Below are 25,499 nucleotides of genomic sequence, written 5' to 3'. Positions count from 1 at the left end.
GAGATTCAGAAGACCAGGACACTTCACTTGCCTGCCCTTTAAAAAAAAAAAAATAAATATATATATATAAAAGGTGGGGGGTGATCAGGTGCCAAGAAAGATAGTAACAGGGGTTAAGGTCCTTGTTGCCTTGACATGCTCCCACTCCAGACCTCAGAACAGCATATGGTCCCACAAGCATTGTCACTCCTGAGCACAAAACCAGGAATGTCCCTAAGCACTTCTGTATGTGGCCCAAAAACAGAAAAGAGAAGAAAAAAACAGAGTCCATAGCCAGCAGAAATCAGGGGTACCTAGAAGCCACTCTGCACTGCCAGAGAGGGGCTGCCATGAGATGCCAAGGACACAAGTGAATGTTGTCAGCTTGCTAGGCAAATGGTCTGCTAGTCCGACTATTTTCCCCAACCCATTTCTTTTAACTGGTAAAATATAAATAAATAAATAAATAAATAAATAAATAAATAAATAAATAAATAATTTTAAATAAATATAAAGCAAAAAGAAGGGTACTCTAACAGAATTAGTGATCAACCTGGTCCTAAAACAAGACTGTCAAGTCTAAAGAAAAATGAACTAAGGACAAAACAGTAATACTTCGTTTAGAGTACGTACCCTTGTATGCAGCTGATTAGGGTTTGATCCCCAAATCCCAGATGGCCCCTGAGCCCCACTACAGTAATCACTGAGCATACCTCGGTGTAGCAAAATGTGTGTGTGTGTGTAAAAATGATAAAGAGAATGAAGCAGACCAAACTACACAAAATATTTTTTCAAATGAATTTAATTTTTTCTAGCCCCCAAAAAGGGGAAATATCTAAATTTTAAAAATGGAAAAAAAGACATTAAAAAAGTCAGCCCCCTCCTTTAGCAATAAATATTGAAATGATATATACACATAAGGTTCAGGCAAGAGGCAACAGGAATCTCAAAGACTTTGTCCCATAGTACAATCCCAACATTTCTTACTGATAGAAGAGCAAAAGAGCTATGCCTGGGAGTGCAGGGCCCCTGAGAGAGCTGGGACATAACAGCAAAGAAGGAACATAAAATGTCTTACAGAGCAGAGAAAGGGAAAGTCTTCATCTAAAATGTTTCCTATACCAGGGGAGTCACTGGATTGAGTCCAGTCCAGCTGCCCAGAGCTCAGACAGAGCTCCTTGCCTATCTCATCCCTCTAAGGCCAACCAGTGAGGGAAGGTCATTCACACTGCGGCCTAGATGCCACTGTGGCAGCAGCCTGGCTGTTGGAGCCCTGAGGCTTTCCATTCACCACCAACAGGAGAGGGGTCTCCACACGAACACTGGAGAAGGTATAGTCCTAGAACAGAGAAATATACACAGGTCATCACAATGCCACAGTGAAAGAAACACCATTAGGAAATACAGCAACTGAGGCCTCTGGCTGCTCTCATGCAAAACCCTTATCTACCTTTCCCTTGAGTCTTAAACTGAGTTAAAAGACAGTGTGTGTAATTTTTCCAAAACATTCAACCATCAAAAGAAAAATCTAGGGCAGACAGGGGTTCAGAATCACTACAAGAATTAAGATCCCCCAAGGGCCAGAGCAATAGCACAGTGGGCAGGCCATTTGCCTTACACACAGCTGACCCAGGCTTGATCCTCAGCATCCCATATGGTCCCCTGAGCCTGCCAGTAATTTCTGAGTGCAGACAGAGTCCTAAGTTAGTCCTAAGCACCACTCAGTGTAGCCCAGAAACCAAAAATAAAGAAAAAGAACTAAGACTTCAAACAGATAAGTTCCTGGAACTAACAAAGGTGTTCTACCAACTCTCACAGAATTTGTTTATCCCACAGTATTTATTTACTAAGTACACATAATAGTCAGTAGAAATTCTGAGAAATTTTCAGTCCAAATGTTTATACCCTAAATTACTCTGTCAAGTAATAAAAGTTTAATTCTACATTTTATACTAGGAAGGAAAAAATGGATAGTTTAGACTTTCTACTAATAACAGGAAAGATATCAATCAGTTCATCCTCATTTCAAATATATTTTGTTATGAAGCATTAATAGCAGACCTTTATTAAAAAAAATATTGCTCCAGGTAGGAGCGGAAATGGGGTGAAAAAGAATATTGTTCTACTTGAAAAGTGAAGCATACTCTTAAATCCAAGTAAAGATCTAAAAGATTATCACAAATTGAGACCAAAGAGATGACTCAAAGGGCTAGAGGACTAAATTCAATCCTTAGCCCAAGCTCTATGAGTGATCAAAAAAAAAAAATACTTACCATAAAACAGTTGTTTTAAACATACTAACATATGAGGCCAGAGTAAAAGGTCAGCAGATAAGGCAGCATGCAACCAACACAGATTCAATTCTTGGCACCCCTATTGATCCCCTAAGTACTACCAGTGATCCCTGACTGCGGAGGTATAGCCCTAAAAGGCCCTAAAAAATACATACAAACAGAAATGTGAGCAATTAGGCAAAAACATTTATGAAAGAAATACAGAAATACTGTCAATAATAAACATACACCAAAATGCTCAACCTCACTAAAAAAGAAGCTAAATGAATAACAAAAAATAATAATTTGAGTGTTTTAACCCAAAAATGAGAAGAAAGCTAGAGGGAAGCAAGTATTCATATCTAAATATTTATTAGTTGGTAATAATAACCAAATGATAGAATCTTCAAAAAATAATTTGGAAACAGGTACCTAGTTTTATAATTATGGGATCATAAAAATAGTATAGCAGGTAAAGTGCTTGCATATGATAGATACCAGTAAAATCCCCAGCACCACCAATGAGCCCGAGGAACTACCAAGAATGATCCTTAAGCACAGTGCTATGAGTATTCTCTGAAGATCACCAGATATGACAGGATAGGAGAAAAGAAAGAAAAAGAAAAAGGGAAAGATCAGAGAAACAGCTCAATAAGCTTTGAACGTAAGAGACATATATATTTGATCCTGTGGCACTGCATATGATCCCACAAGCACTACCATGAACAACTTTTGTTGTTGTTGCTGTGTTGTTTTGTTTGTTTGGGGCCACATCCAGCAGTACTCAGGGGTTACTCCTGGCAGGTTCAGGGGACAATATGGGATACCAGGGATCAAATTTGAGTCAGCTGCATGCAAGACAAATGCCCTACCTGCTTCACTATAGCTTAAATATACCACACACACAGCTGCACTCACACATATACAAACAAAAACACACACATATGTATTACTTTAATTTTTTAGAAGACAAATTTGGTTCTACTTTCAGAGACTGAGTTGAAAGAGCATACCAGCCATCTCTTACCTTTCCCTTGTGTTGAATACGGTGGAGCCGAAGGCTGGGCTCAGGAATGGCTACAGAGTCCCCAATGAGCACTCCCCAACTCTGCACCACATTATATACCATCACTGCATAACAAGGTCCATCTGAATCTACCAGGCCAAATGTACTTCCAAGTCAAGATGGATTACAAGACGAGGTATGATAGGGAGAAGAGAAAAATTGGTGATTTTAAAAATAATAGCAAAATAAATGCTTTTGCAGTTACTTATTTAGAAAACTTATGACAGGTGTAATACATCAATCTCTATGTACAGCTGAGACATTGTCTTAGACACAAAAAATAACATACAATTGGGACCAGAAAGATAGCTCAGAGGTAAGGCATTTGCCTTGCATGTAGCTGACCCAAAAATGACCTGAGTTCGATTCCCAGCATCCCATATGGTCCCCTGAGCCTGAAGTGATTTCTGAGCACAGAGCCAGGAGTAACCCCTGAATACTGCTGAGTGTGACCCAAAAACCAAAAAATAAATAAATAAGTAAATAAATAAATAAATAGCATACAATAGCTCATACAACATGCACAAGATTCACAAATCTTTCACTTGTCCAAGACTAGAAAAGCATATCAACACTATTATCCCAAAAGGTCATAGTTGAAATTTTCTAGTCTGTCATTTAACCATCACCATCAATTTAATTTCACAAATTTTTACTAAATGTCTATTTCTGCATCAAGCAATATACTTAGGAATAAAGACACCTAATGACTAAACTTAGAGCTAAATGGGCATCCAACAGTTAAACCATCATTTACAGTGATAATACAAGTATTTAGGTGCTACAATTATTTTTCTCTTGTGCTAAATTCAATGAATTAATAAAATACATGTGGAGAAAGTCTTGAAGAAGAAAAATATAAATCAATATTAGAAATTAAATATTTCCTTGAGGAACCTCAGAAACTGAATCTTATCTAAGTTTTAAATTGAGTTAGGGGGATAAAGGAGAATATGCAAAGAATTTCCTCAGTGGAAATAAAGAAACTTTAGGTGCTGAGTCAGAAGTAGAGGGTTACAGGTGTCCTCAAACTTTTTAAACAGGGGGCCAGTTCACTGTCCTTCAGACTGTTGGAGGGCCAGATTATAGTAAAAACAAAAATTATGAAGAAATTTCTATGCATACTGCATATATCTTATTTAGAAGTGAAGAAACAAAATGGGAATAAATACAATATGTGGGCCGCAGGCCATAGTTTGAAGACCCCTGGTTAGAGCAAGAAATGGTGGGAGATAAAGAATCCCTTAAGATAACTACTAGAGTGGTGGTTGGTCATGTGAAAGGCTACACTAGTAATGCAGCTGTTGAAACTGAGTAAACATACATGAAGATTTGCAAATTTCATTGTATACGTAAATAAAAAAGAAAAGGCATGGACTGAAGAGATAGCACAGTGGATAAGATGCTTGCCTTGCATGTGGGCAATCCTGGTCCCCTATGCAATACCAGGAGTGACCCCTGAGTTGAAAGTCAGGAGTAAACCCTGAAAATCAGTGGATGTAGCCCCAAACACCCCCTCCAAAAAAAGAGAAAAAAAGAAAAAGAAATATTAAATTCTAGTTAACAGCACTGAAGTATTCGGAGGAAAATAAGTTGCTCTCCACAATCTGCCTTAAAATGCAATAAAAAATATTTGATGGGTTAATGGTTAACAGTGGTTAAACTTTGCTGCATGTTTCAAAATGTTCGCAATAAGATGTTGGGGACATAGTAGTATCTATATTGATGATCAAAATAGATTACCCCAATCATAACAGCTACACAAAAGCACTAATTCCAGACTTTACATGCAGAAACTCCAGGTATAATTTCCAGCACCACAAGGTCCCCATGTAGTTCCAAATACTCCCAATCCCACCCTGCCTCCCAAAAGCAGTTATTTAAAAAACCTTCAACATAATCTCATAGTTATAAGGAAAGAGGTAAGTGGGAAAATGACAGACTAAACTAGAAAGAAGACGACAAATCATAAAGGCTTTCTATACTAAGCTGAACTAAGAAGTTCAAACTTAATCCTAAAATTTAGGCCATGAAGGCCTGAGCTGTGGCGCAAGTGGTAGAGTGTTTGCCTTGCACGTGCTAAACTAGGACGAACCATGGTTTGATCCCCCAGCATCCCATATGGTCCCCCAAGCCAGGAGTGATTTCTGAGCGCATAGCCAGAAGTCACCAGATGTGGCCCAAAAACAAAACAAAAAAAAAAAAAAGAGATGGAGGAGCTAAAGACATGCCTAGAGAAGTAATAAAGGACTGAATTAAATCAGTTGAAAGATAGAACAAAAGGCAAATCTATTGAATTTGGTCATTGTTTCCATGAAGGAGAATGGGGAAATCCAGAACAATTCTCTGAAGTCTTTTTTTTTTTTTTAATTTAAACACCTTGATTACATACATGATTGTGTTTGGGTTTCAGTCATGTAAAGAACACCACCCATCACCAGTGCAACATTCCCATCACTAATGTCCCAAGTCTCCCTCCTCCCCACCCGACCCCCGCCTGTACTCTAAACAGGCTCTCCATTTCCCTCATACATTCTCATTATTAGCACAGTTCAAAATGTAGTTATTTCTCTAACTAAACTCATCACTCTTTGTGGTGAGCCTCCTGAGGTGAGCTGGAACTTCCAGCTCTTTTCTCTTTTGTGTCTGAAAATTATTATTGCAAGAATGTCTTTCATTTTTCTTAAAACCCATAGATGAGTGAGACCATTTTGCGTTTTTCTCTCTCTCTCTGACTTATTTCACTCAGCATAATAGATTCCGTGTACATCCATGTATAGGAAATTTCATGACTTCATCTCTCCTGACAGCTGCATAATATTCCATTGTGTATATGTACCACAGTTTCTTTAGCCATTCGTCTGTTGAAGGGCATCTTGGTTGTTTCCAGAGTCTTGCTATGATAAATAGTGCTGCAATGAATATAGGTATAAGGAAGGGGTTTTTGTATTGTATTTTTGTGTAATTCTCTGAAGTCTTAACCAAATCACTGCATAATCACATCTGACAAAAATTTCAGGGAGGAGAAACCAACTAAGAGAGGACAGACTTGTCTTTTTTCCCCTGACTCCAGGCCTTCCCTGGGTGCCAGCTCAGATGGCCAGAAGTGGGTTCAGGTGGACTCTTAGTGGTCCCCAGGCTTCCCCCTTACCTCTCCCTACACTAATGGGAATGCGCTTTGGGAGGAGGGCGGGCCGTTCTAGCACTGGTTTATGTTGGGACAGTCACTGGAATTTTTTTCTCCTTGTTTTCCTATTGATAGTATTGTATGCATATATATATATATATATATATATATCCATAACATCCATCTTTTATTGTGACCTTGGTACTGCTCTACAAATCTCATTTCTAATATTTTATTGCCTCAGTCCCAACCCTCATTTCCACCCCCCCATCTTCCCATGTAGGTGCAGCTATGACATGAAGCTCACCACAAAGAGTGATAAGTGCAGTTAGAGAAATAACTACACTGAAAACTATCATAACAATGTGAATGAATGAGGGAAAAAGAAAGCCTGTCTCAAGTACAGGGTGGGGTGGGGAGTAGGTAGATCCAGGAAATTGGTGGTGGGAATCCTGCACTGGTGAAGGGGGTGTTCTTTACATGACTGTAATCATACAATTACAATTATATTTGTAATCACGGTGTTTAAATAAAGATAATTTATAAAAAAAAAAAAGAGAGAGAGAGGACAGAGTGAGCAACTTTAACAACTGACTTACAAGAATCCTGACTAGACATAGGAATCTGAAACTTGGGAATGAGACCTGGGCCAGAAGAGATATGCCATTAAGAATATAAGATGCAGCTACTTAAACCTTATGTGTTTATGCCATCAAAAAAGGTAATCCACAAATAAGACAATGGAGAATCTGTGTTCATACCATCACCTAGCACAAGTCATGGCAAACACTTCATTCAAGCACAGTATCCTCCTGAGAACCAAGTCAAGCCTCCAAATTCTACTACATAGTTAAATCAGACAACGACTACCAAGTGATCAAAGTTGACATCAATTTACCATTCCGGCAGTGAAAGAAAAGTGGAAAGAAACAATGGTCCTGGAGCTTAATATTTAGCAACTGAAAAAAATAAGGGAAACTAAATAATGGCTAAATAAATACACTTGCTCACTTGTTCTCAATAGACCCTATTATCTTTGTCCAAGTCTTTTTTGTTTTGTTTTGACAATTCTTATCTTACTCCTGACTATTCTCAGGGAGCATTTTTGATAGGGTTTGGGAGACTAAATGTGAAACTGGGGAGTCAATCCAGGTCAGTTCATGGCAAGTGCCCCTACTCACTGTACTATCTCTTTCCAACCCCTTAATTATCTTGCTCTTCAACTTCTCAAGAACTCTCAACATATGTGTATATATATATATATACATATATATATATATACACAAATATATACTCAATATATATATATATATATACACACATATATTCAACTTATGTATAATGAAAATACCATGGAGAATGTTCTGGCACATTATGAATATTACATTTAAGTCTAAATGGAACAGAATCAGAATAGAGAGATAAATCAGAATATTATTATGTAGCATCTGGAAGCCACTAAATTAGACAATGATAATCCTAAACCCTCCCTAAAATTTCAGGAATCAGGAAATCACAAGAGATAGTACAGAGGTGAAAGTGCTTGCCTTACACATAGCTGACACCTGTTCAACCCCCACATATGGTCCTCCATGCAACCCCAGCAGTAACCAAAAACACAGAGCAAGCAGTAAGCTCTGAGCACCACTAAGTGTAGCCCAAACCCTCCTGACACACACAACATATTTCAAAAGAAAACAAAAAATAAAAACCAATCACTAAGGAATTACGAAATGAACCCTTCTCTTCGGTCTTTTTTTCCCTCTCTACAACACATAGAGCAGATGTTCAAATAAATAATAATTTCATAATGTCAAAGATGTTCCTCCTATCAGGTCTTAAATCCCAAGTTGACCTTTTAGAACTGCCTAAGCATAACAAGTTCAAACAGTACTAAGAATCGCTCCTCCTTCAACTTCTATGATCATTAAAAACAAAAAAGGCAGGAGAATTTTAAGGTTCCCATGTGTGAAGAACTCAGTTCAACCCCTATCATCACAAGAACAAAAAGAAAATGTGATGTGTACATACACACAAAAAAAAATTGGAATATTAATTAGCTATTAGAAAAATATAGGGGGCCGAAGAGAGATAGCACAGAGGCAGAAGGACGGTGGTTCAAATCCTAGCATCCCATATGGTCCCCCGAGCCTGCCAGGAGCAATTTCTGAGCATAGAGCCAGGAGTAACCCCTGAGCACTGCTAGGTGTGACCCAAATAAAAATAAATAAATAAAAAGAAAAATATAAAATATATTATACAATAGAATATTCTATATATTCAATATTCAATATATTCTATATATTCTATATTCAACAGAATATATTGCTTTTTGTTGCAATATGGGTAGAATCAGAAAGGATCATAATATGCAAAATAAAACTGAAAGAAAAATACAAATACCAGATGATCTATCTCACTGACATATGGTGTACAAATAAAAAAGGAAATAATGTGCAATAAAAATAAACTCTTGGGGCCGGGCGGTGGCGCTCGAGGTAAGGTGCCTGCTTTACCTGCGCTAGCCTAGGAGACGGACCGCGGTTCGATCCCCCGGCGTCCCATATGGTCCCCCAAGCCAGGAGCGACTTCTGAGCGCATAGCCAGGAGTAACCCCTGAGCGTCACCGGGTGTGGCCCAAAAACCAAAAAAAAAAAAAAAAAAAAATAAACTCTTAGGGGGCCAGGCGGTGGCGCTAGAGCTAAGGTGCCTGCCTTGCCTGCGCTAGTCTTGGACGGACCGTGGTTCGATCCCCCCCCTCCCCTGGGCGTCCCATATGGTCCCCCAAGCCAGGAGCAACTTCTGAAGGCATAGCCAGGAAGTAACCCCTGAGCGTCACCGGGTGTGGCCCAAAAACCAAATAAATAAATAAATAAATAAATAAATAAATAAATAAATAAATAAATAAATAAATAAATAAATAAATAATAAATAAAATAAACTCTTAGACTCTGACCATAGAACTAAAATTACCATGGGAAGAAAGGATGAATGGGCCCAATGGAAAGATGCTAGAACTTTATAATGATGAGCCTGGTGCACCCCTAAAACATATAAACATTCACATTCAAACAATCCAATGTTACCTCAGTTTAAAAAAGAATACGCTAAAAATAATATTGTAAAAGTTTAACTATTAACATAGAAATACAGAGTACAAAGCTCACTTATAAAAAAGTGGTGGCATCCGTTCAACCTTGGATCCCTTGGATCCCAGACATAGAATCGACACAGTTCTTCACAACAGCTACAGGAAAAAAAAACCCATCCGGGACATCCTAAATAACACTGGGCCACCAACAAGTGCCAGCTCTAATATGATATCCTGACAACGAAGAAAATGGGAACAACTTGACCTAAAAACAGGTTATCCTACCTCACCAGCTAATGATAAGACAAAATTAGGAGACCTATCACCCTTTGGTCAGTCCAAAAGTCAAGACCGCAATTTACAGTATGACTGGCTGCTAAGAACCCATGACTGGACTGAATATATCTTGAGACCCAATAAAAATGCCTATTCTAGGGTTTGAATGCGACCGCGCACAACAACCATGATCTCCAGTTCCAAAGGTCCGGCAAAGGACAATTGCAACAGAATGAGGCTTCTCGGAAGCACAATGAAAGACGCTATTCCTAGGGTTCCATCCAAGGATCAGTGCAAAGACCAAGACCACCAACCAAAGAAGATGAATTAAAATGACACTAAAGGAACAGAACTTCTAGAACCACAAAGAAAGACTTCATCTTAATCCCACTCCTGGACCTGTGCAGATACTGAGATCTCTAGATACAGAGGTCTTATCTCATCACTCAGGATGGAGCAGAAGTTTTCCAAACACCAAGAAAGCACCACACGTAGAGTAAATGAACCTGAATGGAGTCTATAGTTAATCCCATGACAATATACCCCAAGGGTGGAGAAACCCCATAGTGCTTAGGGTAAGTGAATTCCTTTTCGAATGACCCCAATATTTACTGTGCCAGTGCAGGAGGAAAAAAAAGGCAAAAAGCACAAAACATTTTTTATCTTTTATATATTATTTTTTCTTCATTTATTATTATTATTATTTTTGTTTTTATTTACCTATCTACTTTTTGTTGATTTCTTTGTTTTGGTGTGGTTATTGAAGTTGTTGTCCCCATTTATATTTATATTGGTTTTTTTTTCCTTCTTTTCTTTTCTTTCTTTAGGTGCTCCGCCATGTTTTTTAACTCAAGACCATGGCTTTTTTTGTGGTGCCTATCGTTATCACAGGAGTGCTCACTGGATATTCGACAAATCTTTTTTTACTGTTGGGGTGTTTCACCTTATTTATTTCCTTCATCTCTCAAACCGATGATGAGAGCCTCTAGAAGGATTCTGCCCATTTTCAGCATATTAAGACTTTTACTCCAGTTTACTACTTTTCTCTTCTTCAAATAAAACCACATAACTTGAACTATGTAGTCCTTCCTCTCAGTTAGAGGGGGAAATAAGGGAGGCACCAAGACCAAGACTTCTAAGTAGTAAGCTAGATACAGAGGGGACCACATATTCTCGCAGCCCCGGGGGTGAGGGAGGAGGATATGGGAGGTAGAACGAACATGGAGGGGTAGGGAGGACAAATCGGTGATGGGAACCCCGATTTTATGTAAATATGTACCCATAATATTATTGTCAACAATATGTAAACCACTACGATCAAAATAAAAATTATATTTAAAAAAAAGTGGTGGCAAAATCTACAGAGATCAGACAATAAATACCTATTCCTGGATTAACAAAGAAACATATCAATGATTTGTGACCACTAATAATATCAATTTTCAAAAAATGGCTAGAAAATGAAAGCAAGTCAAAAAGATGAAAATGTTAAAAAAATATTCAATAAAAAACTCACAAGGGGACCTTCTCCTCAGTAGTAAGACTGAACACCACTTTGCCTAGCAATACAGCACCACTGTTTATACCAGGCTGCAGCACACTTAGTGGCTTGAGCTCCAACGTGACCTTTTGCCCAGAGGCTGACTGATAGCGCCCATCACCACAAGGTCCAAGATGGGTTGATCGCAAACTTCCCAGCATGCTCTGCAACTTCTTGGTCTTCACCTTCCCCTGTAAAAGGAGAAACAAATTAAGAACTGGAAACCAGGAGCTGGAGCAGTGGCGCAAGCAGTAAGGCATCTGCCTTGCCAGTGCTAGCCTGCATCTGCCTTGCCAGTGCTAGCCTAGGATGGACTGCGGTTCAATCCCCAGCATTTGGTCTCCCCAAAGGAGGGAATGATTTCTCAGTGCATAGCCAAGAGTAGCCCCTGAGCATCACCAGATGTGGCCCAAACAACAAAAACAAACCAAAAGGAAAAAAAAAAAAAAAACTGGAAACCAGTAACTCTCCTGAGAATTTAGTCCTTTCCTCTCAACCTCCTTTTTCTACAGAAGTCTCTACTCAAGTTCTATTCAATCTTTATTTTGGAGAATTTAGTTTGACTCACTAGAGAATGAGTAACTCAGACCAGCTTTTAGTCATCTTTACCTTGCTCTCAAGGAGGCTGGTTAATCTATTCAGGAATTCCAGAAGTTGTTGTTCTCGTTGACAGGGTTCTGGCCAAGCAGGGTCCAGTAACGCAGCACGAGAGAAGCCCTCCAGGGCTTCCCCATAATTCTCTTCATATTTGTGTAACTGCATAAGAAATAACCAAGTTTACCACCAGTAACCTCACCAATATAATATAGGAAACATAAACTGTGCCAGAGAATAATGGCACAGAATTGTTCTACAATAAGTAACTTGAAGATAACCTCAGATGGCCAAAATTTAAAACCTCAAAGATGAAACTATTTCAAAGCAGCTAACTTCCAAACTCGTATAAGAAGTTGACTGTACAGTCAACTACATATAAATGTATAACAAATACTCTGGATTCTTCTAAACTATCTCCTACCCCCATTTCTAGATCCCTCCCACATTCTCAATCCTCTCTCCTTTCCCTCCAGTAATTCTACAAGACACTAAAGTCAAATCAACCTAGAAATCCCGAGCAATCCCCAGAAATAATTCAGCTTTTCTCCTGCAGCTTGTGTCCATAAATTTACAATAACTCTCACAGGTTAAGACCTAGCCATCTTCCTCTCATTTGCCCTTCAGTGAACACCATACCACAGATCTTACCGTTGCCCTGTTCAGATGAAGATCAGGATTGCTAGAAGCTGTCCTGTCAACCTTCTCCTATTGTGTGATAAGAAGATCATATCATATCTTAAAGAGTGGCAATCCCCAATATGTTGTAGCCATTTTTTCCTAAAAAATTTTAAATCTCTTACTTGTCAAAATGTGACCTATACCCATATTGTTATATTGCCACTGCTTATATGTGGTATATTCTTATCTAATCTAGAATATAAGATTTTTGCATGCATGTGAAACTTTAAGACATGACTGTGATATATTGACATGATACTGTAAACACCAAAAAAATTGAAAATATCCTAATTAAAATGTGTTAATCTGAGAAGCTAGTACTAATAAAGACTAGGAAAAAAATTAAGTTGACTTAATGCATAAAACAAAATATATTATAACATATACAGGAACATAAGGGGATCAGAGCAATAGCACAGCAATAGGGTGTCTGCCTTGTACATGGCCAACCCAGGTTCGATCCTAGGAATCCCATATCATATGGTTCCCCGAGCCTGCCAGGAGTAACTTTGGAGCAACAAGCCAGAATAACCTGAGTGCCACTGGTTGTGGCACAAAAACAAAAAAAAAAAAAAGAAAAAAGAATATGATGGGATAGGTTTTGTTACTTTATTATACATGCCTATAAAATATGGAAGAAAGGAAGGAAGGAAGGAGGGAGGGAGGGAGGGAGGGAGGGAGGGAGGGAGGGAGGGAGGGAGAGAAGGGAGGGAGGGAGGAAGGAAGGAAGGAAGGAAGGAAGGAAGGAAGGAAGGAAGGAAGGAAGGAAGGAAGGAAGGAAGGAAGGAAGGAAGGAAGGAAGGAAGGAAGGAAGGAATCTAAGGACAAAGAGTGCAGCTGGTAGAGAACTGGCCTTGCATGAAGCTAACCCAGATTCATTCCCTAGTACCCCATATGGTCCCCAAGCCCACCAAGAATGATTACTGAGTGTGGAGCCACAAGTAATACCTGAGTATTGCTGAGTGTGACCCAAAAAACAAAAACAAATAAATAAATTCAGACAGTTCAAGGAGGTTCTTCAAGTAGGGTACACTAAAGTACCACACTGCAAATAATCAAGTAATAAGGAACCAGTTACTTCCATAGACATGGCTTTGCAAAATCCTACACATTCAATATAGCAAACACTACCCATGATTTTTGGTAAAGAGTCACAGGAAGGTTCAATGACACTATGGCTTCTAGTGCTACATTTACACATTGGTGAGCCTAACATTGAGTACTTACTGCTTGGGCATAGGCACTGAGGGCTTGCTGGGAGATCTTAGGGTTCTGACCAGTGCTGAAGTAAAGAGAAAGGTATGCATTCCCCAAAATATCTGAAAAAGAAATATAAGTTTCTGATTCTACATGTAAGAAGTTTGAGAGTTAATGCTCTGGTAATAACTGAATGGACTGGAATATCCCAACTCCTTGATTCCGTAGGAGAAAGGATATACAAAGCAACTCAGTGTTCCCAGGAGTGGAGACAGAATACAGGAAGCTATGGCTTATTGGAACAGAAACTCATAAGTTGTCACAAGAAACAGTGCTAAAGTAGGAAACTTAGACTATAAGTCATGAATTGCCAGATACTCAGGGTTCACATATCTGGGAGTGACAAAAAAAAAAATTCATGTCTAAAAACAATCAAAAGGCCACAAAAAATATTCTATGGCTGACCTCCAAAGGCATGACCATATTTGCACAACAAAAAAGTCACAGAATTAAGCTAACAGGTAAATGGGTTGGTGATGGATGGGAAGGGTTCAAGGGTCATTGGTGGAAGGAAACCAGCACTCTGGTGGTTGTGGTGTTAGAAAACTAAACACATAACACTCTATTGTTAACAGTATTGTAAATCACAGTGCCTCAGCAAAAATTGGGGATAAAAAATAAAAACAGAAGGGCTGAAGCAATAGTACAGCGGGTACACCATTTGCCTTGCATGTGGATGACCTGGGTTTGATCTTGGCATCCCATATGGTCTCCCAAGCCTGCCAGGAATCATTTTCTTAGCCCAGAGCCAGGATCTGTGCCAAGTGCCACTGGATGTTGCCACCACCAACTCACCCCTCAGAAAAAAGAAATCAGAAAAATTCTCTCTAACTTACAAAAGAGGGAGAAAAGAAAGTATTCTGAAACATGCTATGAGCCTCCATGATACTCCAAGTAAAAATCACATAAATGAGAAAACATAATGAAGACAGGGAGGTCAAGAGGTAGAATGAGGAGGACTACAAGAAGGAAAGAGTTTGAAAGCGGGTCACAGTTGGGAAAAAGGTTGAGAAATCTGTATTAGAGCACCCTATTCTTAAGAAGATCTGTTCCCCAGAGAAACTAGTTATCCAGAACCTCACTGACCTAATGAAGGAAAATAACCATCTCCAGCTTGCGAAAATACCCATTTCAACCCACTTTAGCCATTGTCTCCTTACTTCACTCACTGCTACATCTGTTAGATCTGTTTCATCTAAGATCAATATCAAGATATAAGCTATTTGAGGCCAGGGATGTAATTCAAAATAAAGTTCATATATGAGGCCTGGGTCCAATGCCCAGCACCACACATACATACACAAATGTGCATACACGCACACTCATTCTCTACTCTGTCTCCATAAATATTTACATATATATTTTTCTTTTTTTCTGTCACCCTAAAAAATCTATTTAAATGGTCCCATATATAAAACAAACCAGTGATCAATGCCCAGCAACGCACACATCAAAATTTGCTCACCCTCAAAAGTCTATTTAAATGATTCCATGCCTGAAACAAACCAGTGATTGTTCAATATACCGTACTCTAAATTCCACTGAAATAAAAACACAAATATGAACTCCAAAGAGCCACCTGAACAGACTGAATAAAAATCCTGCTTTGCTCATGTAGAAACATAAGCTTCTCTCTTGGATCAGATCCAAGAGTTCCTAAAATAGTGGTTCATCAAAATACCTTTCAGGCTTCTTCAAAACAAAGATGCCCTGGCTTCATGCTCACAGTCAGACTCAATAGATGAGCTCCAGATGATTCTGGTGTATAACCATGGCTGAGAACCACTGTTCTAGAAATCTGTGGGAGAGCATTTGAAAGCACTCACACCAGGAACGTCCATCATGGATGTCCATCTGCACAGCCAACTTAGCCTGTTGGACACTGTCCATGACATGGCGAGAATGTTCGTCTCCAGAGTCAGTTCGCAGTTGGCGAAGTACCATTGACAGATTTTGATGGGAGACTTTGTTCTTACACTGCAAGTGAAAAAGATACAGTCAATCTTACTAATTCTTTATCCCTTTCAAGAGCTATTCTATTAGTATTCTTCTAAACTTCATTTATCATCTTAATTCATTCTGCCACCTGTAACTAAAAGAATCAGTTTGATTGCTTGCTTTGCTTCACGTCTCATCTGTCCTGAACTTGACATCATATACTTCCAGTCTCAGACCTGTCCTGCTTTCCTCATCTTTATTCTTCTTCTTCACTGCTCTCCTAGCTCCTATTTGATTAGACTTATACAAAAGTTCAAAGAACCAAAGAACCCCCTCCTTCCCCTTCTGCATTTTTGAGGGGAATATGAAAGGCTCACGTGGGTGAGGGCTCCTGAGAAGCAGGTATGGGCAGCTGCAACATCGCCTTTCTTCCAGTACACTTCTCCAAGCTGATTCCAGGCTTCCACCAACTCAGGTTCCAATTTTACAGCTTTAGACAACAGCTCCTCAGCTTTTGGACTATAGTCAGGAGTAACATTCAGTGCCTTCCCAGTGAGCATCAGAACCTGTGCATTGCCCTGGACAGAACCTAGGAGAAAGAGGACAAAATAAAGGAAAATGCAAAATCCAAAGCAACCTAACAAGAATATACTTTCTCTAAGGGGAGTAATAATCAGATTCTAGAGTGAAGTAGTTGAGGAAAGTCTTTATAAACAAATTATTTATTGAACACCTATGCAAGGTAACAGGGCAACAAAGAAAAAAGTGGTCCCAACCTCTGAGAACAGGGGCAAAGCACATACATTAAAATTTTAAATTAAAAAAAAAGATTGGTGGGGCTAGAGAGGTGGTGCTAGAGGTAAGGTGTCTGCCTTGCAAGCACTAGCATAGGACGGACCATGGTTCAATCCCCCGAAGTCCCATATGGTCCCCCCAAGCCAAGGAGCGATTTCTGAGTTCATAGCCAGAGTAACCCCTGAGCGTCAAACTGGTGTGGCCCAAAAACCAAAAAAAAAAAAAAAAAAAAAGAAAAGATTGGTAACAACACCCCACAGCTGCCGCATTTCTACCATTGGCCAACTCTACAGACTCCTTCTATTCTCAAAAGAGATGTAAACCAAACTGCAAACAATCATAGGTACAACAGTTACGCAGCTGAAAATTAGAGCAGGAGAGGTGGGCCAAGTCCCCTGCCTTGCTAAAGCCTTGCCAGCTGAACCCACATTCCATATCACTGGCCCTCCAATTGCCCAACTTGACCACTTTTACCACTGATCTCTGCAGAGATGGCTGATAGACCAAAGGTATGCTCTCTAGGTATGCTGATATTTAGGCTGAGATCACTACGTCTTGTCAGAGTAGATGTAGGCAACCTGCACTTCCAGAAGGCCTGGCAGCCATAACCACCTCCAACAGTCACAGCCGCCATTTTGTCAGCCATAGAGCTGGAATTTCTCAACCACATGGCCCCTTGAAACTCCCAATTATTTCAATCCCATTACACCAGTAAAAGTACACCAAATTAGATGACAAAGTGGCACAGAAGCTACCTAATGTTAAGAAATAAAACAAGGGCTTGAGAGACAGCACAACAGTAGGGTGTTTGCCTTGCAGATAGCCGATTCAAGACAGACCTGGGTTCGAATCCTGACATCCCATATGGTACCCCAAGACTACCAGGAACAATTTCTGAACACAGAACCAGAAGTAACCCCTGAGCGCTGCTGGGTGTGACCCAAAAAGAAAATGCAAAAACACAAAAACCAAGAAATAAAACAAGTAACAAAGATTCAATAGCTTAGTAAACCTTCCAACAATGACTTAAATACCTCATTGCAAAATATAATAATATCCACAAATTTTCTTTTGCTGTATTTTTTTTAAAAAATATTTTCAGGGGCCGGGAGCTATAGCACAGCAGTAGGGCATTTGCTTTGCATGTAGCTGATCCAGGACGAACCCAGTTCCAATCTCAGCATCCTATATGGTCCCCCGAGCCTGCCAGTAACAATTTCTGAGTGCAGAGCCAGGAGTAACCCCTGAGCACTGCTGGGTGTAACCCAAAAACAAAAAAAAAAAATTTCAGTACCACTTATCTGTAGACAAACAATATATTACTTTATGCCTGCCAAAGGGGCAGGCTTAGGAGTGGGTGGGAATCTGGGGACAATGAAAAGAATTTTACACTGCTGGTGAGATTGGTGTAGGAACAGGGAATGGTAGAAATAAATGTATTATGAGTAACTATGTAAACCACAATGTTTAAATAAAATAATAGGTTTTAAAAAAAATGAAAAATAGCATAAGGTGTAAACCCAGTGAATGAATTTTAAAAAAGAATAAGTCCTGTGTACCACCAGAAGGTGGTAAGAGTAAGCCCTGAGTACCACCAGAAGGAAGAGGAAGGGGTGAGAAGGGAAAGGAGGAGGAGGAAGAGGAGAAGTAGAAGGGAGAGAAAAATGGAAAGGAGGAAGAACAGGAGATGAGGAGGAAGAAAAGGAGGAGAAAGAAGAGGAAGAAGGAAAGGAGGAGGAAGAGAAGAAAAAGGAGGGGAAGGAAGAGGAGAAGGAATAAAAGAGGAGGAGGTCCACCCACCACCACCACTTAAAAGTCCACACCAAAAGAAAAAAAAAAGGAGGAGGGGAAAGAAGAGGAAAAAAGGGAGGGGAAGAAGGAGAAGGAAGAGGGGAAGGAGGAGAGAGGGGGAGGAAAAGGTGGAGGAGGAGGAAGGGAAGAAGAAAAAGGAGAAAGAGGAGAAATAGTAAGTATCCAAAAAATGTCTACAACCGTCCTACACACAATGTTAGAGGGAAAAATGTCAGACAATATTAAGAGTGAGGCCAGAATGACAGCACAGCAGGTAGAGCCTTACACAAGGCCAACCCAGGTTTGAGCCTGGATTAACTCCTAAGCGTCACCAGGTTTGGCCCAAAAACATAGAGTTAGATTTCATCAACAAACAATAGAAATAACTCCAGAGCAATAGTACAGCAGGGAGGTTGCTTGCCTTGCAACCCAGGTTCGATCCCCATAATCCCATATGGTCCCCTGAGCCTGCCAGAAGTGATTTCTGAGTGCAGAGCCAAGAGTAAGTGCATTCCTGGATGTGCCCCAAAAAATAAAAAAATTAAAAAATTTAAATACCAGTAGAAATCTTTGGGAGATATTTGAACAGAATTAGACAAAAAGACCAAATGCAAAAAGTAATGATTTAGAAAAGTAACTATATCCTAGATAATTATATAGAAAAAGGAAAAAAAATATCCATTAAGATTAATACAATAAACCACAAAAGCAATGAGGGAAGAGTAAATGAACAGACAAGGAGTCTACAGTCAATCCCATGACACTATACTTGCAGGGTAGAGAAACCCTGTATCTCCTAGGCCAAGGGAATTCCCTCTCTAATGCCCCATGCCTATGCAGGAAAAAAAAAAAAAAGAGGCACAAAATAATCTTTTTTTTATCTATTTATTTATTTATTTTTATTTTTTGGGACTTCTTTGTTTTGGTGTAGATATTGAAGTTGATGTCTCCGATTTTATTTTATGTTATTTTATCTTTCTCTTTCTTTTTGCATTCTGACATGGTTCTATTTCAGGACCGAGACAATTATGTGGTGCTTGCCTTTAGTGCGGTAGTGCTCATTGGATATTTATTTGATATTTCTTTTTGTATTGTTGTGGTATTTCAATTCCTTTTTTCCTGTCCTCTCCCAAACTGCGCTACCACTCCAGCCCCAATTTTGTGGCAATTTCTACAGTTGAACTTTAGGGAAAGCAATTTAGAGAAGCTTTCTCAACTGGGAACCAAAGGGGCTTCCAGTCCAGTCCCGTCCAGTCCCCTCCTCCCCGCCCCCCCACCCGCAGCCACAGGTGAAAATAACAAGTGTGAGTCATGATATGAAACTAGAGACAGGGCGCTCTCAGGAAACAGGTTGAAAAGGATGCATAGTCAGAAAAAGGTTGAGAAACACTGGTTTAAAGGACTGGAGTGTTGTAATCTCTCAGGAGCCCTGAAAAGAAATACTGTTTTACTAACCTATAAGTAACCACAAATAGAATAACAGAATCTAGAGAAGAAGAAAAAACAAAAAACAAAAAAGCAAAACTCCATCATTTCAGTGAATGGCAGGGGGTTGAGCACTTCTTGGAACTCATACCCACTACTTCCTGCATTTGCTGCAAGGTTTTGTCCATCTCCTCCCGCACATGTTGTTGCTTCTTTCCAGCATCCTCAATACTATGTGTCTCGAAATAGCAGTCTCGGAATGAATAGAGCCGATCCACCAGTTCCTAGAAAGTGTAAGGATAGGACAATTAAATGGTGAGAACACCAGAAAAGGGCATTTGAGACTCTCTAGCGTTAACAGCTCTTGACCTAGAAATACTAATGCTGTACCTCACTTACATACAAATGACATAAAAGCTGATAGACAGGTCTATCAAAATGCCAGAGATCATAAAGGAAAATGGACAGAGTCCCACGGTATCTCACAGTGTTATATTCCGGACTCTGAAAAATGATAACTCTCCCAAGCCCAGCAGAGCTTCCATTAACTTCCATTAACAGTAGGGCTTCACATAAAAATCAGAAAGGGACAAATACTTTTCAACTTGAGATATATACAGAACCTACCAAGACTGAAGAGAGATAGCTCAATAAGTGAGGCACTTGCCAACCTGAATTCAATTCCTCCTACCACATAGGGTATCCCAAGCACTTCCAGGAGTGGTCCCTGATCACAGAGCCAAGAGTATGCTAGGAGTAAGCACCATTGAGGTCCCAAAAAATATTTTTAATTGGGATCAGAGAGAGCATATAGCAGGTAAGGCGCTAGCCTTGGAAGTGGTCCACCCAAGTTAGATCCCTGACACCCCATAGGTACTCCTGAGTCACTCAAGAAGGGATCCCTGAGCACATACCAGAAGAAAGGTCCAAGCACTCCAAGGTGTAGCCCAACAATAAAAAAAGAGTTAGTGCTATCCTATCGTGTACTATTCCAAAAAAATAAAACTTTAAAATTTACCCTAAACACTATAATTCCTAACAAAAAAACCTTAGTCTTCATTTTCCCTATGCTAGTATTGGAAAATACCTGCTTAGAATCTGAAAATATGTGTTCCTTGTGACTATGAGAACATATAAGTCATTGTTTTTCAAGACCAATAAAACAACTTAAACTTGAACACCTTGACATTTTTTCCAGAGTTTTTTGTTTGTTTGTTTTGTTTGGGGGCTAGAGTTTGAGGGAATGGGGGGGGGAGTAGGAATTGCGTGAGCAATACCTAAAGGCTATACTTTTCTCTTTGCCTAGAAATGAACCCCATCACCACCACTACCAGCCAAGTCATCAAAGTACCATATGCGGTGCCAGAGATTTGAACAAGGATCAACCACAAGCGAAGCCACCTTATCTCCTATATAATCTCTCATTCACCACCATCCCCTGCCTCCAAGTTTTATTCTTCAAATACTACTAAAAATTTTTGAGTTTTTACTTGTCTTATTTTTGTCAAATAACCTTCTGGCACTCTTGAACTATTTCAAAGCAAATGCCCCCTTTCCTTTTTAAATACGTCTGAGTCCTGGGCTGAATAGAGTATACAGTGCACAAGACTGATATACCCAGCACTCCATATGGCCCCCACGCTCATTTAGTGATATCCCTGAACACAGAGCCAGAAACCCTGAGCATTGTCAAGTGTGGCCCCAAAACCAAATAAATACTTCTAAGTTTTCCTGTAAGTTTTCCCATTATCCGTTCTTTCCTGAAACCAAATAACAACAGAAAATATCAATATATATGCCCTCTACTGGGCTCAATACTTTGTGATCACTCCCAGAGACGCTCAGGGGCCAGTCATAGCACAAGCAGGTACACTTGCCTGGCATACAGCCAACCCAAGTTCAATCCCAAGAATCCCACTGCAGAGTACAGCCAGAAGTAAGTCCTGAGTTCAGAGCCAGGTAACCCCTGAGCAACACTATGTAACCTCAAAACCAAAAGAAATAAAAAATAAATTCTGGCTTAGATCTCGAAAGAGCCAAGTTTCTGAGGTTTGAAAGAAACTTTGGTCATTCAAAGAGTCAAACAACTGGTCAGCTCCTACCGATCAAGTACAAATGACTAACCTTTAACTTTGGCAGTCAGAGACTTAACCCCTCAGCATCAATCAGACCCTAAAATGGGTTTGCACAGTTAACAAAATACAATGGTTAAGTCTGAAGTAGTGTAACCAAGATGTATGAGTTCAAACTGGTCTGTGGGGTATGATTGTTGACTATTTCAAAGCTGAAAAATAATTCAGAAATGTCCTTTGTGTGGCTCAAAGTAATATGTGACAATAGCTACTGCAAATTCACATGCCAGGCACATGTGTATGCTACTAGTGAAGGGTGGAAAACTTCTCTAAATATCGACAAGAATAAAACTAGAAACAGATCCTCTTGCATACAATACTAAAAATATGTGTAGACGGTCAGCAGCACAAGGTGCTAACACATGGGCTGTGCTGCTCCTGCAGCTGGGCAGGCTCCCCATGCTCGCTGCTGCTGGACCCTGGTGAGTTGTTATAGTAACCGCTGCGACAAGGCAGCTTCCTCTGGGTGCCAAAGGAATTCGCAAACGCTGCATAAAACTGGGCTCGGTTGTTTTTCCCGAATAACAACTCTACACTGAGATTTTCATCAAGGGACCTACCTGCAATTTCTGCAAGATTTGTTTGACTTCTTCCTCTTCATCAGCCATCGTGTCCCGGCCACTCTCGGCTTGCTCCGCCCCCAACTTTATCACCACCGAGACTCAGTCCCAGAGTTATCATGGAGCTCGGCGACAGCGACATCTAGTGTGCCGGCGGCTTACCAGCGCCGATTACATAAACCCTTTTCAAAGTCCAATTTACCCAACGTCTAAAGTTCAAAGGAGATGCTGTGCATTAGTCACTTTTGAGTTCCTAATGTCGTTTCCTGGAAACAAAGTTTTGTTAGCTTAACTATATACTTTTGGATTCATATCTTCCTTTATTTATACCAAGACTTTAATTGTCCAAAAAGAAAGATAAGACTGTGTACCTGTGATTTTTTTTTTAATTTCTAAGGAAACATACTACAATGGTAAGGCAAGTTGTTTGAATCTTTTCCAAAATTTGCAGTGATTTCTAACTTTAAGGGGATTTTTATCATTTGAACACACTATGAATTCACTATACATGGTTGATTATTATAAAGATCATCATTGGTACACTAACAATTCTTATATATTGATAGATTTGTAAGGAGACCTACGAAACTACAGCTATCTCAGAAGAGGAAAATAAGATTGGGGTCTGCACTGAGCAAAGAAGATTCTCTTTATTATATACTCTTTTGAATGTGCATATATTACCTACTATAAAGAAACTATTTATAAATTAAAACTTGACTTCCAAATAAACTTTGTCTAAAAGACAAATAAGACACTGGCAACTGTAATTGTTTTCAGAAAAAAAGAACTCAGTGGCTGAGGACAAGGTTAAAAAGAGCCTTTTCACTGTGTACATTTTCTGTTTCAGGCAGGTTTTGCTTTTGTTTCAGTGGAGTAAAACACTTTTATTTAAGAAACTTTGAATAGAAAGAGAGTGAAGAGTTACCAGATCAAGAGCAAACAAGCTTCTTCAGTGTGGAAGGAGCCTAGGGTGAGTTATCCTTTCAAGAAAAAACACAGGCTCTACAGTGGGCTTTTCTCGGTTTGTTGAAATGCCAACAAATCCCAGGATGAAAATGAGGGATTTGTACCTTTCAAATCTGTACCATATGAGTGCATTAAACTCTTTAATTAAAAAAAAATAAAACAAACCACTTTAAAAAGTGGGATATAGGGGCAGAAAAGATAGCGTGGAGGTAGGGCACTTGCCTTGCATACAGAAGGATGGTGGTTCAAATCCCAGCATCCCATATGGTCCCCCGAGTCTTCCGAGGGGGTGGGGGATTTCTGAGCTTAGAGCCAGGAGTAACCCCTGAGCACTGCCGGGTGTGACCCAAAAACAAAACAACAAAAAAGTAGCATTTAATATTCCTTAAATTATTCCTTAATTTTTCTTTCTAGAATTTAGTTTCCATTATAACCTACCTATACTTCAATTGTTTCAGTAAACTAAGCAAAGTAAAGTTCAAGTCAAATCTTAAAAATTACACAAAATTTCCTCTAATCATTACATAATTTAGAGTTGCACAGGGAAGAAAAATACTGGATGCTATAATAAATAAGTGATTAGCTATAAAAATGCCTATTTTTTAGGATGACAAAACATTTTGGTCAAGGTTTCCATCCACTTTCTCATTTTAACGTGGGACACAGTAAAAACAAATAAACTTGAAAATGGGCTGAAGCAATAGTACAGCATGTATGGCACTTGCCTTGCTCAGAGCCAACATGGGTTTCTTCCTGAGTATCCCAAATGGCACCCTGAGCATTGCCAAAAGTAATTCCTGAGTGCAAAGGTAGGAGTAACTCCTGAGCATTGTCAGGGGGTTTTGTGGCCCAAAAACCTAAATCATAAAAGAAATTTAAATAAAACCAACCTGAAGATATTTGAGATTGCATATGCCTAAAGAAATCATTTGCTTTATACCTGCTTAACACAAAACAGTTGTATTCACATGCCTTGATACAATTCCTCAATACAAAACATCAGATGACTTCAATGGCTTTTATTAGCTAAAAAAGGCAGGGGCTGGTATTTAGGGTAATTTCATAGTAAACCCTTCCAAATCATTAAATTAAAACTATAAAATAGAGGGAGGGACTTCAGATCATAAAAACCGGCTAACCTTTGGAAAAGCTGGCTCCCTGTGTGTGACACCAGGCGGGGAAAATCCGCGAAAGTACACCGGCCCAGTGGGGCTCAGCTGTGAAAGACTGTGAGTGTGACCTGTCTATGTCTGTCTACTGTCCTCTTGCGTGAAACTCTTGCGAGTGGGGCAAAAAGAGCCTCCAGAAACCTCGCTCGCCCAGACGCCATTTTCAGGGAGGGACTTCAGAGCATAAAAACCGGCTAACCTTTGCAAAAGCTGGCTCCCTGTGTGTTACACCAGGCGGGGAAAATCCGCGAAAGTACACCGGCCCAGTGGGGCTCAGCTGTGAAAGACTGTGAGTGTGACCTGTCTATGTCTGTCTACTGTCCTCTTGCGTGAAACTCTTGCGAGTGGGGCAAAAAGAGCCTCCAGAAACCTCGCACGCCCAGACGCCATTTTCAGGGAGGGACTTCAGAGCATAAAAACCGGCTAACCTTTGCAAAAGCTGGCTCCCTGTGTGTGACACCAGGCGGGGAAAATCCGCGAAAGTACACCGGCCCAGTGGGGCTCAGCTGTGAAAGACTGTGAGTGTGACCTGTCTATGTCTGTCTACTGTCCTCTTGCGTGAAACTCTTGCGAGTGGGGCAAAAAGAGCCTCCAGAAACCTCGCTCGCCCAGACGCCATTTTCAGGGAGGGACTTCAGAGCATAAAAACCGGCTAACCTTTGCAAAAGCTGGCTCCCTGTGTGTGACACCAGGCGGGGAAAATCCGCGAAAGTACACCGGCCCAGTGGGGCTCAGCTGTGAAAGACTGTGAGTGTGACCTGTCTATGTCTGTCTACTGTCCTCTTGCGTGAAACTCTTGCGAGTGGGGCAAAAAGAGCCTCCAGAAACCTCGCTCG

The 25,499-nt window shown here is 39.9% G+C and overlaps 1 protein-coding gene across 1 annotated transcript; it reads right to left on the bottom strand.

Moving 5' to 3' along the window:
- Positions 1–765: 765 nt before the first annotated feature.
- Positions 766–22,588, bottom strand: TTC5 (tetratricopeptide repeat domain 5). Its single transcript, XM_049768625.1, has 10 exons — positions 22,526–22,588; positions 19,985–20,117; positions 16,200–16,411; positions 15,711–15,861; positions 13,855–13,946; positions 12,598–12,654; positions 11,962–12,108; positions 11,329–11,543; positions 3,280–3,424; positions 766–1,318 (listed from the first exon to the last, which is right to left on the bottom strand). Exons 1-10 carry the CDS (start codon positions 22,571–22,573, stop codon positions 1,199–1,201), a joined length of 1,320 nt encoding a protein of 439 aa, XP_049624582.1. The 5' UTR covers positions 22,574–22,588; the 3' UTR covers positions 766–1,198.
- Positions 22,589–25,499: the final 2,911 nt, after the last annotated feature.

Source organism: Suncus etruscus, chromosome 2 (genome assembly GCF_024139225.1).
Source record: "Suncus etruscus isolate mSunEtr1 chromosome 2, mSunEtr1.pri.cur, whole genome shotgun sequence".
Classification (NCBI taxonomy): domain Eukaryota; kingdom Metazoa; phylum Chordata; class Mammalia; order Eulipotyphla; family Soricidae; genus Suncus; species Suncus etruscus.
This window is presented reverse-complemented; position numbering and strand designations above follow the sequence as displayed.